Below are 16,825 nucleotides of genomic sequence, written 5' to 3'. Positions count from 1 at the left end.
TGATTTCTATTTCTAATTAGTTTAAGAAATAAAGGATCCTTACATTAGTTATGTTTTATTTAGTTTCTATTTAATTTAGGAAATAAATGATGTTTAGGATTGATTTTTATTTTATTAGATTCTACTTTATTTAGTTTCTATTTCTGTTTTGTAGCCTAGGGAGAATGTAATTGGAAAGATATGAAAAAATATTGTCAATAAAAGAAATTGGTTCTTTGAATAAGAATTTTAACTTTGTGCATCTTCTTCTTGGGTCACAAGAATTTGAACTTTGTCACTTTGACTTGTTATCTATGTTTTTATTTTGAGAGCTTGGTTCATAAGAATTTTAACTCTGTGCCACTTCTCCTTTGCTCATAAGAATTTTAACTTTGTGCACAATTGACGACACTTCGACTTGTTCTCTTCTCCTTAGGTCGTAAGAATATTAACTTTGTGCACAGTTGACCACACTTTGACTTGTTCTCTATATTTTTATTTTGAGAGAGGTGTGTGGAATTGAATGGGTTTTGGTCGGGAGTAGGAGAAAGTGAGTGATTGTTGAATTTGTGGAGATCACGAGATGGTGGCGTCGAAGGTGGTGCACGAGGGATGGATGGTGCGGTGCGGACGGAGGAAGATCGGCAGATCCTACATCCATATGCGGTATTTCGTGTTGGAGTCGCGTCTGCTTGCTTACTACAAGAGAAAGCCTGTGCAAGATGCGGTACTGCCTCAAAAATTTTTCCCTTCTTTTAAGTAGAATCAAAGTGGAAAGCGGCATATACGGTTTGGGAAAAGGCGGAATTAGAATTAGAATTGAAAATTGTGGTTGGAATCGTGCAGACTGTTTTTATCTTTTTAAGCATCTATGTGAAATTATTTGTGCGGATGGAAGGCTAGGATTTGATTCGGTGTGTTTTTGCCTTTTGATTAGGTTCCGATCAAGACGCTTGTAATTGGTGGGAATTGTAGGGTGGAAGACAGAGGGTTGAAGACTCACCATGGACATGTGAGATGCTATCATTTCTTTTGTTGTTGTTTCCCCCACCCCCTTTTTTTTATATGTTCATTCGATGGCAAATTGAACTAAATAACACTATTTCTTGGTGCATTCTTCCAATTCGCTTCCAGATTCTGTTGCTTTTTTGAAAAAAGGCCTGGGCAGTATATTTTTCAATGTAATCACTTAGATTTCAGAAAATTATGGTGGTGGACTATACTTCTGAAAATCACAACTTGGTTCTCAATTTTTTCGATCTAGAATGTTTCAATTCTTTTCTCACATTTTAGGAACAGAACCAAAAGTATGGCCCTGGGGGTTGGACTAGCAACTAGTGAGTTCTCTCTGATTAGGGGCATGTCCTGGTTTTATTTTTCTGGGATATGATGCATGCTTGAGTCTCATGGACTCTGGAACAATTGAAGTTGTATTAGCTGTTTGGTTGATTTGACCTGATTGGATGCTTGTGATCCTGGTGGAGGCCTTATTTGCTTTGGGAACTTTTGCTCCTTTCAATCGTTGGTATGAAGCAGTTTTCTTTTTGTTCTGACGGATGTATGAAGTGTTTGAAGCACTTGTGTGCCTGCATTTTCCCTTGGTTATAGTGGATTATTTTCTATGTGCAAACCATTTGTTTTAGTATTTGCATACTGGTGAAGCAACCAAAGCCATCCAAGTACACATTCTTGACATGAGAAGAAGATAGTTGCATTGTTATATTATGGTTAGTTTGTTGATGCTACCCATAATCTTCAAGAGTATTTATTTTCAAGAATGGAGAAGCATATTTGAGAATCGGTCTCCTAGAAATTTTTTGGAGAGCTAGAAATTCCACCATGATGCTTTGAATGGAGAATACCTATTTATATGGATGGTTCTATAGGATCTAGAATTTGAACTAGCTATAGACTCATGTTCACAGTGCAGATAACACTTTCACAAAGTACAATTCCTATATCTGGAGGGAAAAGTGCGTAGGCATGGCTAATCACTCTAGAATGAAAATAATAATCATGGACTAGATGAGAGGGACAAGTTGAAGTACAATCAATATGGTAGATTAAGGGTTGTGTTTCTCGTTGATCAGCTCACACTGAAATTGGATAAATAGTAAGAAAAAGTTAGGAGAAAGTGACTGGACTGTTTGAGAGGTTGGATTGTGTGCTATCAGTTATATCTATATCGATGTGCAGTGTCTTCTGGAGTTAAAAGAATATCCAAACTGCAAGAGAGTAAGACTCTAATGTCCAACTCTCTGCCTCAAGCTGGTGCAAAAAGTTGTGCAAGGCCATTTTGTCCAAAATATCATGGAACTTCTTAAATTGCACCTTGTTGGTGAATATCAGCCAGCTGCTCTCCTCTTTTTACAATAGAGAATGCAAATAAGATCCTTATTTATCTTCTTCTTAATGAATTGTTGGCCCACCTGTTCTATCACACTGTACTGGAGTATGTTATGTTCATAGTTCCTTTGTCATTGTATACATTTCTGTGGATTTCTTGCAAGCGACTCTAAACTCTATTTTTTGTGACATTTAACCATAAAAGCTTGCAAATCCCATGCGCCATTAGTTCAGATCCATCCTTTGCACAGGATGACATTTAACCATAGAAGCTTGCAAATCTCATATGCCATTAGTTCAGATCCATCCTTTGCACAGGATATATCAATGATGATATTATCTTCAATTCCTCCAAGTCCCTGGATTATTGCAAAGAGAAGTAATATACTGAAGTTCGCATATCAGCATAAGACTCTTCTCTCAAATGGCCTTGTTACCGAAGGGAAAATCTTTTCTTGGAGTAGACTTTAGGTGTTGAAGGATACCAAAGACCAAGTTCTAATTAAGGGGATCTAGGATCCTGCATGAATATCCGACAAATTTAGTTTAGTATTTTTCTGTCTTCCTGTTCATCATCATTATCTGCTCCCTACCTTTGATTAGGTTCAATTGGTGTTTCAACAGGTATACATCAAACAGATGTTTTGACTTACAATATCAAACATGCACTTTGTTTGAGGAATCCCCTTTTAGGACCTGACTAGTAATGAACTCAATTTGAAGCAAGTGCTTTCAGGTGCTTCCCTCTGGGATCATCAGAAAAGGAGGTATTTTTACGGTCCAAGAAGTCCGTTATTTTGATGAATCTCTGATTCAGATTACCATGAAGTTCAACCAAATGGAAGCTAGTGGATCCCCTGAACTTTTAAAACCCATCTCTCTACCCACTGTAGAAAAGGGTCCATTGCTTTGTAAATTGGGAATGTCCATCCCCTTGGAAACCCAATGACATTGGTGTGACATATCTCCTCTCTATTACTGAAAGCCAAGTGCCTCCATACCTCCTTGTTGAATACTTCCACCTCCATTGTGAACCCCTCCTCTCCAATTCTCTATATTTTACTTAGCACAGAACTCTTCTTTAGTATTTTGCTTTCTATGTAACACTTTGATTTTCATTTTTGTTCTTCACATATATATATATACACACATATATATATACATTGAATTTTGTTTTTCTTTTTTCATGACAGGCCTTATGATCAGGCCAAACAGTTGAGCCATTTGATCCATGGGCTGTTGATGAGCCAAAAGAGACTTTAGCTTGTCATGCTCTTTGTTAGAAACCTGCATTTTCCTATTTGAGGTCTCTTGTATATATTTATGTAATATATAGTTGTAAATTAGATTAGGAAAGTGTGTATTAAGAAGAATAATCTCTGATTTATAAGGATTGTCCTGATTTATAGGGATTATTAGTTTATTTTTTTCCTTAAATTTCTTTGTAAATATAGGATATAAATTAGGATTGTAATAGCTGATTGAATAAGAATTTTTACCACTTTCTCCCACATGGTATCAGAGCCACTTTGACATTCTTCATCAGCCTTCATTACTGATTTTAGTTCAAGTTTTTCAGCCTTCATCGCTGAAGATTTCAAGCCTAATTCTTTCAGTCTTCATTGCTGTGTGTTTTGTTTATTTCTTTTTTCATCTTTCATCTGTTCTACCTGCAATTTTTGGGATTTCACCATGTCTAATATGCTTTAGACTTTTGCCACACCCATAGCTCTCTTTGGTGAAACTTTGCCTCATCAAACCTGTTAAGAGAGAGAGAGAAGAAAACCTTGATTCTCATTCATTGTGTCTACTTACAATTGAGAAAATATATATATACAAGGCTAGGAGTCCTAACTACCATACATGTGACCTATATTAAAAAGGAAAGATTGTACACTATAAATTCATTATATTCAACACTCCCCCTCAAGGAGAAAAGATCCTTATTACTAGATAGGTGATCAGAAGCTCCAGAATCTAGAATCCAGGGTCCAAGAGAAGATGTGTGGGTAAGGCAGGTAGAAGCATTACCAGGCTGGGCAACAAAGGCAACAGAAGCCTGAGATGCCTGAGATGCGGAGGAGCTCGGAGGCTGAGGCAGCTGAGAATCAGAGGATTGGGCCACATGGGGAGTGCGAGGAGGCCGTCCATGTAACTGATAGCAACGATCGCGAGTGTGGCCAAGTTTATTGCAATAGGTGCAATGAGGACGTTGGCCTCTACCTCGGTTACCACTGCGTCCTCCTCGAGAGGTAGTGTGAGAAACTAACACAGAAGAATTTGAAATGCTATCAGATGGCAAAGTCTGAGTGGACGAGATACGAAGGAGGCGAGCAAACACATCATCCAAGGACGGAACTGATGAACTACCAAGAATTTGATCGCGGACAGGCTCAAGATCCGGACGGAGGCCAATAAGAGTAAGGACCATGAAGAACTTATCAAGCTGTGTTTGTTGAGCTCCAACATAAGGAGTAAGAGGCATCACAGTCAAAAACTTCTCCTTAAGAGAGACAATTTGGCCAATATAAGTAGATAGATCCAAGTCCTGTTGGCTGATATGGACAATAGCAGAAGCCACCTTATAAAGATGCTGGATATCATTCGTGTATAATCCTTTGACCTGAGTCCAAAATTTAAAACAAGTTTTGTAGGCCCGAAGATGAAGAAGGATCTTGGGATCAACGGATTGCCATAATACACTACATAACTGGGCATCTATCTTTCTCCACTGTACGCGCTTAACCTCAGGGATATCTGCCTCCTGTGTAACCAAGTGATCCTCATATCCTTGTCCCATAAACCAAAGTTCAACAGAGGCAGACCAAGAAAGATAATTTTCACTGCCAACCAATTTCTCCGAAGTAATCATAGGAGATCTAGATATGACAGAGGAAAAAATGGAAGTTTTAGTAGCCATATCCACTTATCTGGAGAATGAAGTATATTTGGATCGAAGACAGCCCTAATACGGCTTCAAATGCGGCTGAAGAAGGAAAAACCGAAGAATCGCCCGTGTGAGAGACCAAATGGAAAAGAAAAACAACCGTGGCACCACCGGAAAGGTAGAAGAACACTTCCCAAGGCACGTGCAGGGATTGGGGTTGAGAAAAAATAGCCGGAGGACGCCGGAAAAACTGTTCGGAGGGCCGGCGGAGGCAAAAGAACCCAAAAGAGGCACGTGCAGGGCTTGGATGGTAGAAACAGGTATGAAGGGTGGCTAGTCGGCGTCAGGCGAGGCTGGAGGAGGAAGTGCGTCGCCGGAAAGTGGCTCACGCGCCGGCGCGTGAGATGCAGTCGCCGGCCGGAAAAACGCGCGTGGACGACGCGTGGGTGGTTTTCTGGCTCCGGTGCTTTGGGAAAAATTGGAGATCTCCTCCAGGCGCTCCTTGCGGTGTGGGAAAAAGACGTCGCCGGAAAAGTTGCCGGCGGTGAATGTTTTCTGACGACGATTCAACCGACCGGAAAGCGTTTTCTGACGATAATTTGACCGATCGGAAAGCTTTGGGGTCTGGGGAAGGTGACCGGAATGAAACACGGTCACAGGAAGGTTTCCCGGAATTGATGACACGGGGAAACTGGAAAAAATTAGGTTTTCTCCCTTGGCTCTGATACCATGTTAAGAGAGAGAGAGAAGAAAACCTTGATTCTCATTCATTGTGTCTACTTACAATTGAGAAAATATATATATACAAGGCTAGGAGTCCTAACTACCATACATGTGACCTATACTAAAAAGGAAAGATTGTACACTATAAATTCATTATATTCAACAAAACCATTGGAGAGTTATAGAATATCAATTCAGCGTATTAGTTGAATGGCTGAAACTATCTCTAATGGTCTCAACTAGTGCGAACGTTTTGAAAGGGAAAGACAAACTAAGTCATCTAATCGGCATAGGTCTAGGGCTCGAAGATCCGAAGTTCAACCAGTGGGATGAAGAGGATTCCATGATTATGTCTTGGTTATGGAAATCTATGTTGCCCAAAATCAATGGCATTTGTATGTTCCTCACCATGGCTAAAGAGATTTGGGAGACAGTAAGACAAACTTATTCTAAGGTATGTGATGCAGCTTGGAACTATGAAATTAAGCAAAAAATTTCAACCACTAAATAGGGAACAAGATCGGTGATTGAATATTATAAACAAGATCGGTGATTGAATATTATAATCTCATGATTGTGCATCGTGAGTGGGTGATGATGTTGCAGTAGCCTCAAGGAGAAGGATGAGAATGGTTGAGAGGAAGTCGGTGAAGGTCTTGATTGAGAGAAAGACTTTCTTGATTAGGTTGGAAGGAGAGCAAGGAGGTGAATGGTGTTCAATGACAGAGATAAGTAGAGGCTCTGTTTTTGCATTAAGTTTTGAAAAGGAGGCAGTGGGGTGGTTGGTTGAATGCTTGATGAAAGCCTTAGCATTGAAGAATCATATGGGTTTCAACAAAAAATTCAGGGGAAAATGTAGGGCTCATCTGTTGGAAGTGGGCTTCAACAACCATGGAAGGTTCATAAGGATTTCAGAGTTCGTTAACAACAGAAAACCTCCCGTTCTGATCATTCCTGAGGGTGACAAGGGCAGAGGTTGGGAGAGTATCAAAAAAGCGTTAGCTACAATGCTGGTGGTCCCATATCCGAGTGCAGCAGAAAAAGGAAGGAATATAAGAGGGGAAAGCTGGCCTCACAACAAAGTGGGTTCGATGTACAGATCCTATGCCAAGACAGTTAGTGACGAAGGGCCAAGAGGAGGAGGTCTAGTTCCAATGGGGAGGTGGGCGCGAGCTGTGGTATGTGAAAGCAAGTTTGACAGGGAGAATTGGGCTGAGGTTGGAAGATTGGTGGCGAGAAGCTTAGGGAAGAATGGCGTGGTAACGATCGTACCCATTTCAGCTGGAAAGGGTGTATTTTTCGTTGAAACAACTGAGGAAGCCATATTTCTCCATGATTTGAGGAAGTTAAGGGCTGGGGAAAGGAACTTCATTTAGCTGCGAAGATGGTCGCCGAAGGAAAATGCGGAATTAGACGGGAAATTTAGAGAAGGATGGATCGAATTAAGGGGGTTGCCATTTCACCTATGGTCGGAGGTTCACCTGAAGAAGATTGTGGAGCAATGGGGGTCTGTAAATGAAATCGATTGGCGTACGCTGAAGTTATTTGATCTCAGCAGGGCGAGGATAAAGATTGTAATGAAGGATAGGGCAATACTTCCAGCTATGTTGGAGGTGACTGATGGAGATTGGGTGTTTACACTCGTCGTCGTTGTGGTCGGAGACGAAGAGAGACGGAGAGGTAGCAGAAACGGTGAGTCGACTCGGGTGGCTGTCGCTCCTCACACAGGGACAGGTGGAGGAAGACGAGGGGAGTGCGGTAGATCAACGGTGGAGGGAAGGTACCGTGTCGGGGAAGATAACAGACATTGGAAGGAGGGAGAAAGGGGTAAGGGCTGCCAACTCCCGTTGCAGTCTCGTCTGAAGTCACTAGATGGGATAGACGGGATTGGTGAAGAAGGAGGAGATTGGGCCGGAGAAGATGAGGCCATCGCTGATGTGGGCTGTCGGGCCCGTGAGAGGAAGGCCCAGTCGATGGCAAATCCAAGTGCAGGTACAATGGGTTGCAAGCTTAAAGGCCCGTTGGGCTTGGGCCTAAGCCCAGAAGAGGCAACCCCAGTTGAGACAGCGGCGCCGTTACGTAAGGAAGAAGAAGACTCTTCTTCTGCAATCGAAAAAGGGAAATCAGCTCCTGGACTCCTTGAGTTTCAGTCGAGCAGGCCAGCGGAGAAGAAGGTGTTGTACGGTTCAAGGAAGTTGTGGTCAACTTTCTTTCCCCCAAGGTCAGAGTATCGACAAGGTATCCGATGCAGCAGCGAGCCCATTTCGCGTGGAAAAATCAAGGTGGACAGCGAAGAGGACCCAAAGACAGACGATTTAGGCGCCGAATCTCAGGCGAACAGAGGATCAAATGCAAGCCCTCTCTTTTTTCCATGTTTTCCAAGGTTTCGCAAGAAGAAATTAGGGGAAAGGGATGCGTCGCCGAGAAAGGAAGCGGATCTGAACATTTTTTCATCCGACGAAGATATGTAAGGTTTTTTGGGCCGAGTGGGGTCTGATTCTCGTGGCTCAGCAGTCATGGTTAAGCCATCTTCGCCAGAAACTAGAGGTAAAGGGCCTAGCTTGATGGGGAACTGTGATTCGATGGTTGCGGAAATTCTGGAGGTAACGCCTTCACTTTTTAATTCCACCCATCCATATATACCCCCTTCTAGTGGCTCCACTAAATCCCTCTTGAATCCTTCCGTCCACATTCTGAGTCCCCCTACCCCCTTGCATCCCGATTCAGCTTCTCAATCTCTGGTACTTATGGAAAACCGAGTAAACTCTGAATTTTTTTCCAAAAAAGTCAACGATGATGGTCAAACTTCTGTTGATTTCCCTAATTTAGAAATGGAAATGGAGGTGATCCAGCTTGCTTGTCCTTACCAGATGCCTGAGAGTGTCAATTCTCTCTCAGCTAATTTAAGATCACCTGTCAAGGAGTCCAGTAAGGATACAGGTAACTTGGGAGGTATTGCGGGCTCTCCTTCGGGCGAGTTCCAAATAGAAGGACTGTCCCCTAGGAAAATGGCAAAAGTACGTGAGGTTTTAAAGACTCTGGATATCAAAGTATATTCCAGGAGGAAGAGCAGATGCTCCACAGGATTGTGAGACTAATTGGTTTTGGTTCGGAGATTAGGGTCAGAGAGTTTCACATGAAGATAATCAGTTAGAATACCAGGGGTTTGGGTTCAAAGAAAAAGAGAAGGGTGGTTAAGGATTTTTTGAGATCAGAAAAGCCGAATGTAGTGATGATTCAGGAAACAAAAAAGGAGGAGTGTGATAGAAGATTCATGGGTTGTGTTTGGACTGCCAGAAATAAGGATTGGGCAGCCCTTCCGGCATGTGGGGCTTCGGGTGGGATTTTGATCATATGGGATGCTAAAAAATTGTGCAAGGAGGAGGTAGTGTTAGGTTCTTTTTCGGTCTCAATCAAGTTCGCATTGGACGGTTGCGAATCTGTATAGCTATCTGCAGTTTATGGTCCAAACAACTCAGCTCTCAGGAAGGATTTTTGGATGGAGCTTTCAGACATTGGTGGGCTTGCTTATCCGCGTTGGTGTGTGGGCGGCGACTTTAATGTCATAAGGAGAAGTTCAGAAAAATTGGGCAGTTCTAGATTAACCCCAAGCATGAAGGATTTTGATGATTTCATAAGAGATTGCGAATTGATAGATTTACCTTTAAGGAGTGCATCATTTACTTGGTCAAACATGCAAGAAAATCCAGTTTGCAAGAGATTAGATCGTTTCCTGTACTCAAATGAGTGGGAACAAGTATTTCCTCAAAGTATTCAAGGAGTACTGCCAAGATGGACATCGGATCATTGGCCGATTGTCTTGGAAACTAATCCGTTCAAGTGGGGTCCAATGCCATTCAGGTTTGAGAATATGTGGTTGCAACATCCTAGTTTTAAGGAGAGTTTTGGAAGATGGTGGAGGGAGTTTCAAGGAAATGGGTGGGAAGGGCACAAGTTCATGAGGAAATTACAGTTTGTTAAAGCCAAATTGAAAGGGTGGAATAAGGCTTCTTTTGGAGAGCTAAGTAAAAGGAAAAAAGATATCTTATCTGATTTAGTTAACTTTGATTCGTTGGAGCAAGAAGGGGGCCTATCCCATGAACTTTTAGCCCAAAGAGTTTTAAGAAAAGGGGAGCTAGAGGAGTTGATTTTGAGGGAAGAAATACATTGGAGACAAAAAGGTAGGGTGAAATGGGTAAAAGAAGGGGATTGCAACTCAAAATTTTTTCATAAGGTGGCCAATGGCAGGCGAAATAGGAAATTTATTAAGGAGTTGGAGAATGAAAATGGCCTAATGATGAATGATTTAGAGAGCATAAAAGAGGAGATTTTAAGGTATTTTGAAAAGCTCTATGCGAGTCCTCCTGGAAAGCCTTGGAGAGTGGAAGGCTTAGATTGGTCCCCTATATCTGGAGAGAGTGCGCTTAGGTTGGAATCCCCCTTTACTGAAGAAGAGATTTTTAAGGCTATTTTTCAGATGGACAGGGATAAGGCTCCGGGGTCAGATGGATTTACCATTGCAGTGTTTCAAGATTGTTGGGAAGTGATAAAGGAGGATCTAGTGAAAGTGTTTGCAGAATTTCATAGGAGTGGAATTATTAATCAAAGCACCAATGCTTCCTTTATAGTTCTGTTACCTAAAAAAAGCATGTCAAGAAGAATCTTAGACTTTAGACCTATTAGCTTGATCACTAGTTTATACAAGATAATAGCCAAGGTGTTAGCAGGGCGCATAAGAGGGGTACTTCACGAGACCATCCATTCTACTCAAGGAGCCTTTGTTCAAGGGAGACAAATTTTGGATGAAGTGCTCATAGCCAATGAGATAGTGGATGAGAAAAGAAGATCAGGGGAGGAAGGAGTTGTATTCAAAATTGACTTTGGAAAGGCCTATGATCATGTGAGTTGGGATTTTTTGGATCATGTGTTGGAGATGAAAGGGTTTGGTCTTAGATGGAGGAAATGGATGAGAGGTTGCTTGTCCTCGGTTTCTTTTGCAGTCTTGGTGAATGGTAATGCGAAAGGGTGGGTTAAGGCATCTAGAGGTTTAAGACAAGGAGACCCTTTATCACCGTTCTTGTTCACCATAGTGGCAGATGTATTGAGTAGTATGTTATTGAAAGCTAAGGAGACAAACGTCTTGGAGGGTTTCAGGGTGGGTAGGAACAGAACAAGGGTTTCCCACTTACAATTTGCAGATGATACCATTTTCTTTTCCAGCTCTCGGGAGGAGGATATGATGACCTTTAAGAATGTCCTGCTAGTGTTTGGGCATATTTCCGGTTTGAAAGTTAATCTTGACAAAAGCAATATCTATGGTATTAATCTTGAGCAGAATCACCTTTCTAGGTTGGCCGAGATGCTTAACTGCAAGGCTTCTGGGTGGCCTATACTTTACCTGGGTCTTCCTCTGGGTGGGAATCCTAAGGCGTGTGGCTTTTGGGATCCTATGATTGAGAGGATATCAAGGAGATTAGATGGGTGGCAGAAGACATATTTATCTTTTGGAGGCAGAATAACCCTCATTCAATCTTGTCTCACCCATATGCCATGTTACTTTCTTTCCTTATTTAAGATTCCCGCCTCTGTGGCAGCAAAAATTGAGAGAATGCAAAGAGATTTTTTATGGTCAGGCGTAGGGGAAGGCAAAAGAGACCATTTGGTTAATTGGGACGTAGTGTGTAAGCCGAAATCGAGAGGGGGATTGGGTTTTGGAAAGATATCTATAAGGAATGTCGCTCTTTTAGGGAAGTGATTGTGGAGATATCCTAGGGAGGATTCAGCTCTGTGGCATTAGGTTATTTTAAGCATTTATGGATCACACTCCAATGGCTGGGATGTTAACAACATAGTTAGATGGTCTCATTGTTGTCCTTGGAAGGCCATTGCACTAGTCTACCAAGAGTTTTCCAAGTTTACTCGGTTTGTGGTGGGGGGAACAACCTTTGGGAGTCCAATATCCAAGATTACTTAGCGTAGTCACGGATAAAAATGCTCTTATTTCATCAATTCTTGGATATACCCGCCCATTCTCTTGGAATTTCAATTTTCGCCAAAATCTTTCTGATTCTGAGATAGATGATTTAGAGGGCCTTATGCGGTCTTTTGATCGTCTTCGCATATCACCTTTCGTTCCAGATAAGAGATCCTGGTCCTTATCTCCTTCAGGTCTCTTCACAGTCAAATCTTTCTTTCTGGCCTTATCCCAATATTCTGAGTCGCCTCCAGTTTTCCCTACCAAGATTGTTTGGAATGCTCAAGTTCCTTTGAAAGTCAAGTCCTTTGTCTGGTTGGTGGCTCACAAGAAGGTTAATACTAATGACTTGCTACAATTGAGAAGACCCTACAAAGCACTTAGCCCTGACATATGTAAGTTGTGTGTGAAGAATGGAGAAACAGTATATCACCTTTTCCTTCATTGCTCTTTGACGATGGGGTTGTGGCACAGATTATTCCAATCAGCAAAGATGGATTGGGTTTCCCCAAGGAGCATCTCTGACATGTTATCTAGTAATTTTAATGGTTTTGGATCTTCCAAGAGAGGGATTATCTTATGGCAAAACGCGTGCATCGCGTTAATGTGGGTGGTGTGGCGGGAAAGAAATGCAAGGATTTTTTAGGACAAAGCAAGGAATGTCGAGTATCTTTGGGATTCTATTTGTTTTCTTACTTCTTTTTGGGCTTTTTGGTCTAAGGTTTTTAAGGGGATTCCTCTTAACATATTACAACTTGATTGGTTAGCGGCGTGTAACTAGAGTGTCTACATTTCTCTTTTTGTACTTTCTTATATTTGATTACTTGTAGTCTTGTTTCTCTTTGTTGGGAGGATTCCTCATCCTTCTATTTGTACCTTCTTTTTATCAATATATTCCTTTGTCGTTTCCTATAAAAAAAAAATAATATCTATTCACCAGCTTGAGGGGGAGTGTTAGAAATCTGAATTTTCTTACTTGAGACCTCTTGTATATATTTATGTAATATATAGCTGTAAATTAGATTAGGAAAGTGTGTATAACTGTAAATCAGATTATGTAGAATAATCTTTGATTTATAAGGATTGTCCTGACTTATAGGGATTATTAGTTTATTTTTTTCCTTAAATTTCTTTGTAAATATAGGATATAAATTTGGATTGTAACAGTTGATTGAATAAGAATTTTTTACCACTTTCTCCCACACTCTCCAGGGTGGTTAATACTCATTGCAATGTCACTAAAATAACCTAGGTTGTTGATCCACTTTGATCAGACACTCTGATTCTAAATGAAATCTTTTTAGCCAAGAGAGAGAGTGAGTGGAGATTCTGTCTCTCGTTATTTTTATATCAATGCCCATTATATTTCTATTGTTGAGAGAGAGAGAAAGAAGAAAGACCTTAATTCTCATTAATGTAATTATCTACTTACAATTGAGATATATATATATATACAAGGCTAGGAGTCCTAACTACCATACATGTATCCTATATTAACAAGGAAAGGTTATACACTATAAATACATTATATTCAACACTCCCCCTCAAGCTGGAGCATTTACGTCATATGCACCAAGCTTGTTACAAATATATTTAATCCTAGGACCTCTGAGAGATTTAGTGAAGATGTCAGCTAGTTGATCATTTGAATTAACAAAACTTGTAGCAACACATCCTGATGCGATCTTCTCTCTAATGAAATGACAGTCAACTTCAATATGTTTGGTCCTTTCATGAAAGACTGGATTGGATGCAATATGTAATGCGGCCTGGTTATCACATATGAGTTTCATCTGTTCATCCTTTCCAAATCTCAACTCTCGAAGAAGATGTCTCAACCATATGAGTTCACATGTTGCCAAAGCCATAGCTCGATACTCGGCTTCAGCGCTAGATTTGGCCACTACATCTTGTTTCTTACTCTTCCAAGATATTAGATTACCTCCAATAAAAACACAGTACCCCGAAGTGGAACGTCTATCTGTGGGTGAGCCAGCCCAATCTGCATCTGTGTAACCAACAACCTGAGTATGACCTCTGTTCTCGTACAACACACCTTGGCCTGGTGTACTTTTGATATATCGAAGAATGCGGATTACAGCATCCCAATGGCTATCACATGGTGACTGTAGGAATTGACTAACAACACTCACAGGAAAAGAAATGTCTGGACGAGTAATGGTGAGATAGTTCAATTTACCTACGAGCCGTCGATATCTCCCGGGGTCTCCTAAAGGCTCCCCTTGTCCTGGTACAAGTTTGACATTCGGATCCATAGGTGTGTCTACCGGTTTACAGTCTAACATACCAGTTTCTTCCAGGATGTCTAAAGCATACTTCCTTTGGGAAAGGACCACAGCAGAACTGGATTGAGCTATCTCAATTCCCAAGAAATACTTGAGTTTCCCCAAGTCTTTGGTTTGAAAGTGGGTAAAAAGGTGTTGCTTTAGTTTCTGAATACCATCCTGATCACTGCCTGTAATGACGATGTCGTCCACATAAACAACCAGATAAATACACTGCCCCAAAGAGTTATGATGATAGAAACTGAATGGTCTGCTGTACTGCGAAGCATGCCAAACTCTTGAACAACATAACTAAAACGGCTAAACCATGCTCGAGGAGATTGTTTCAAGCCATATAGAGAACGGCGTAACCTGCATACTAAACCAGACTCCCCCTGAGCAACAAAACCAGGAGGTTGCTCCATATAAACTTCCTCGGCAAGATCACATGAAGGAAGGCATTTTTAATATCCAATTGATAAAGAGGCCAAGAACACATGGCAGCCATGGAGAGAAGCAGACGGACAGAAGCAATCTTGGCAACCGGAGAGAATGTGTCACCATAATCAGAACCATAAACCTGAGTATAGCCTTTAGCAACTAAGCGGGCCTTAAGGCGATCAACCTGACCATCAGGACCAACCTTAACTGCGTAGACCCAACGACAGCCAACGGTAGATTTACCCGAGGGTAAAACAACAAGATCCCAAGTGCCATTAGAGTGCAGAGCAGCCATTTCATCCACCATTGCCTGTCGGCAGCCTGGATGGGAAAGAGCTTCATGGGTGCTCTTTGGAAGAGAAACAGAGGATATAGCAGAAACAAAAGCAGAATAGGGTGAAGATAATCGATGATAACTCAAAAAATTGTAAATAGGATGAGGATTACGAGTAGAGCGAGTACCTTTCCGAACAGCAATGGGTAAGTCATTAGGAGAAGGCAGAGCCGGGGTAGGTGAAGCCGAAGGGATAGGAAGTGAGTCAGCAGGTGCCTCAGCAAAAGGGAGAGGAGCAACGACACGAGGCCGACGATGATAAACCTGAAGTGGTCGAGGAGGCATAGCATCAGGTGGGGAGACAATGGGAATAGGCAAGACTTCAGAAACAGGAAGAGACTCAGAAGTGGTGGAAAAGAATGGTGAGTCCTCAAAGAAGGTGACATCAGCGGAGATAAAGTATCGATGAGTCTCAAGGGAATAACAACGATAACCCTTCTGAAGTCTGGAGTATCCCAAGAAGAGACACTTCATGGCTTTGGCGGAAAGCTTGTCCTGTCCAGGAGTGAGAATATGAACAAAGCAAGTACAACCAAAGACACGAGGAGGAAGGAAATAAAGTGGTTGGTCAGGGAAGAGAAAGGAGTGAGGAATCTGATCATGTAAGACAGAGGAGGGCATACGATTAATCAAATAACAAGCGGTAAGAACAGCGTCCCCCCAAAAACGAAAAGGAACATTGCTATGGAGGAGGAGAGTACGAGCTGTCTCAACAAGATGTCGATTCTTGCGTTCAGCTACCCCATTTTGTTGAGGAGTATGAGCACAAGAAGACTGATGAAGAATCCCATGATGAGACATAAACGAAGTAAATGGGGCTGAAAAATATTCCCTGGCATTGTCACTGCGTAACACACGAATAGAAATATTGAACTGGGTTTGGATTTCAGCATAAAATTTCTGGAAAATAGAGAATAACTCAGCTCGATTTTTCATTAAAAATAACCAAGTACATCGAGAATAATCATCAATGAAAGTGACAAAATACTGAAATCCTAAAGTAGACGCAGTCCGACAAGGACCCCAACATCAGTGTGGACAAGCTCAAAAGGAGACTTTGCCCGATTATTCAAACGCTTTGGGAACGAGACACGAGTATGTTTCCCAAGCTGACATGACTCACACGGAAGCGACGATAAAGTGGAAAAACGAGGGACCATCTTCTGGAACTTGGAGAGACTAGGGTGGCCCAGACGATTGTGAATGAGGAGAGGAGCATCAGTGGAAATGCAAACTGCAGGAGATGAATCCGAGGTGAGGTGATAGAGGCCTTGAGACTCACGTCCTATGCCAATCGTCTTCCCCGTACTCCGGTCCTGCAAGGTCACAAATTTATCAGAAAAGGTAATAGAGCAATTAAGAGTACGAGTGATTTTGCTGATGGAAATAAGATTAAAAGGACATTCAGGAGTATAAAGGACAGAAGTGAGAGGTAGAGAAGGCAGAGGAAGGGCCAAACCAATACCTTTAGCCACAGTTTGAGAACCATTAGCTAAGGTAACATTAGGTAAAGCAGAGGTAGTAGTAATAGAGGAGAAAAGATCCTTATTACCAGATAAGTGATCAGAAGCTCCAGAATCTAGAATCCAGGGTCCAAGAGAAGATGTGTGGGTAAGGCAAGCAGAGGCATTACCAGGCTGGGCAACAGAGGCAACAGAAGCCTGAGAGATGGAAGAGCTTGGAGCTTGAGGCAGCGGAGAATCAGAGGACTGGGCCACATGGGCAGTGCGAGGAGGTCGTCCATGTAACTGATAGCAACGATCGCGAGTGTGGCCAAGTTTATTGCAATAGGTGCAATGAGGACGTTGACCTCTACCTCGGGTACCACTACGGCCTCCTCGAGAGTTAGTTTGAGA

General features: G+C 41.8%; 1 protein-coding gene across 1 annotated transcript in view; it reads left to right on the top strand.

Moving 5' to 3' along the window:
- Nucleotides 1–333: 333 nt before the first annotated feature.
- LOC117933260 (protein ENHANCED DISEASE RESISTANCE 2-like) overlaps nucleotides 334–16,825 on the top strand; it is an 89,022-nt gene continuing 72,530 nt past the window's right edge. The window contains exons 1-2 of the mRNA XM_034854646.1: nucleotides 334–706; nucleotides 917–991. Coding sequence (XP_034710537.1) covers nucleotides 563–706; nucleotides 917–991 — 219 coding nt within the window. The 5' untranslated portion in view covers nucleotides 334–562. The remainder of the gene's footprint in view (nucleotides 707–916; nucleotides 992–16,825) is intronic.

Source organism: Vitis riparia, chromosome 2 (assembly GCF_004353265.1).
Source record: "Vitis riparia cultivar Riparia Gloire de Montpellier isolate 1030 chromosome 2, EGFV_Vit.rip_1.0, whole genome shotgun sequence".
Classification (NCBI taxonomy): domain Eukaryota; kingdom Viridiplantae; phylum Streptophyta; class Magnoliopsida; order Vitales; family Vitaceae; genus Vitis; species Vitis riparia.
The sequence above is the reverse complement of the archived record's forward strand: the minus strand, read 5'-3'. Positions and strand labels throughout refer to the sequence as shown.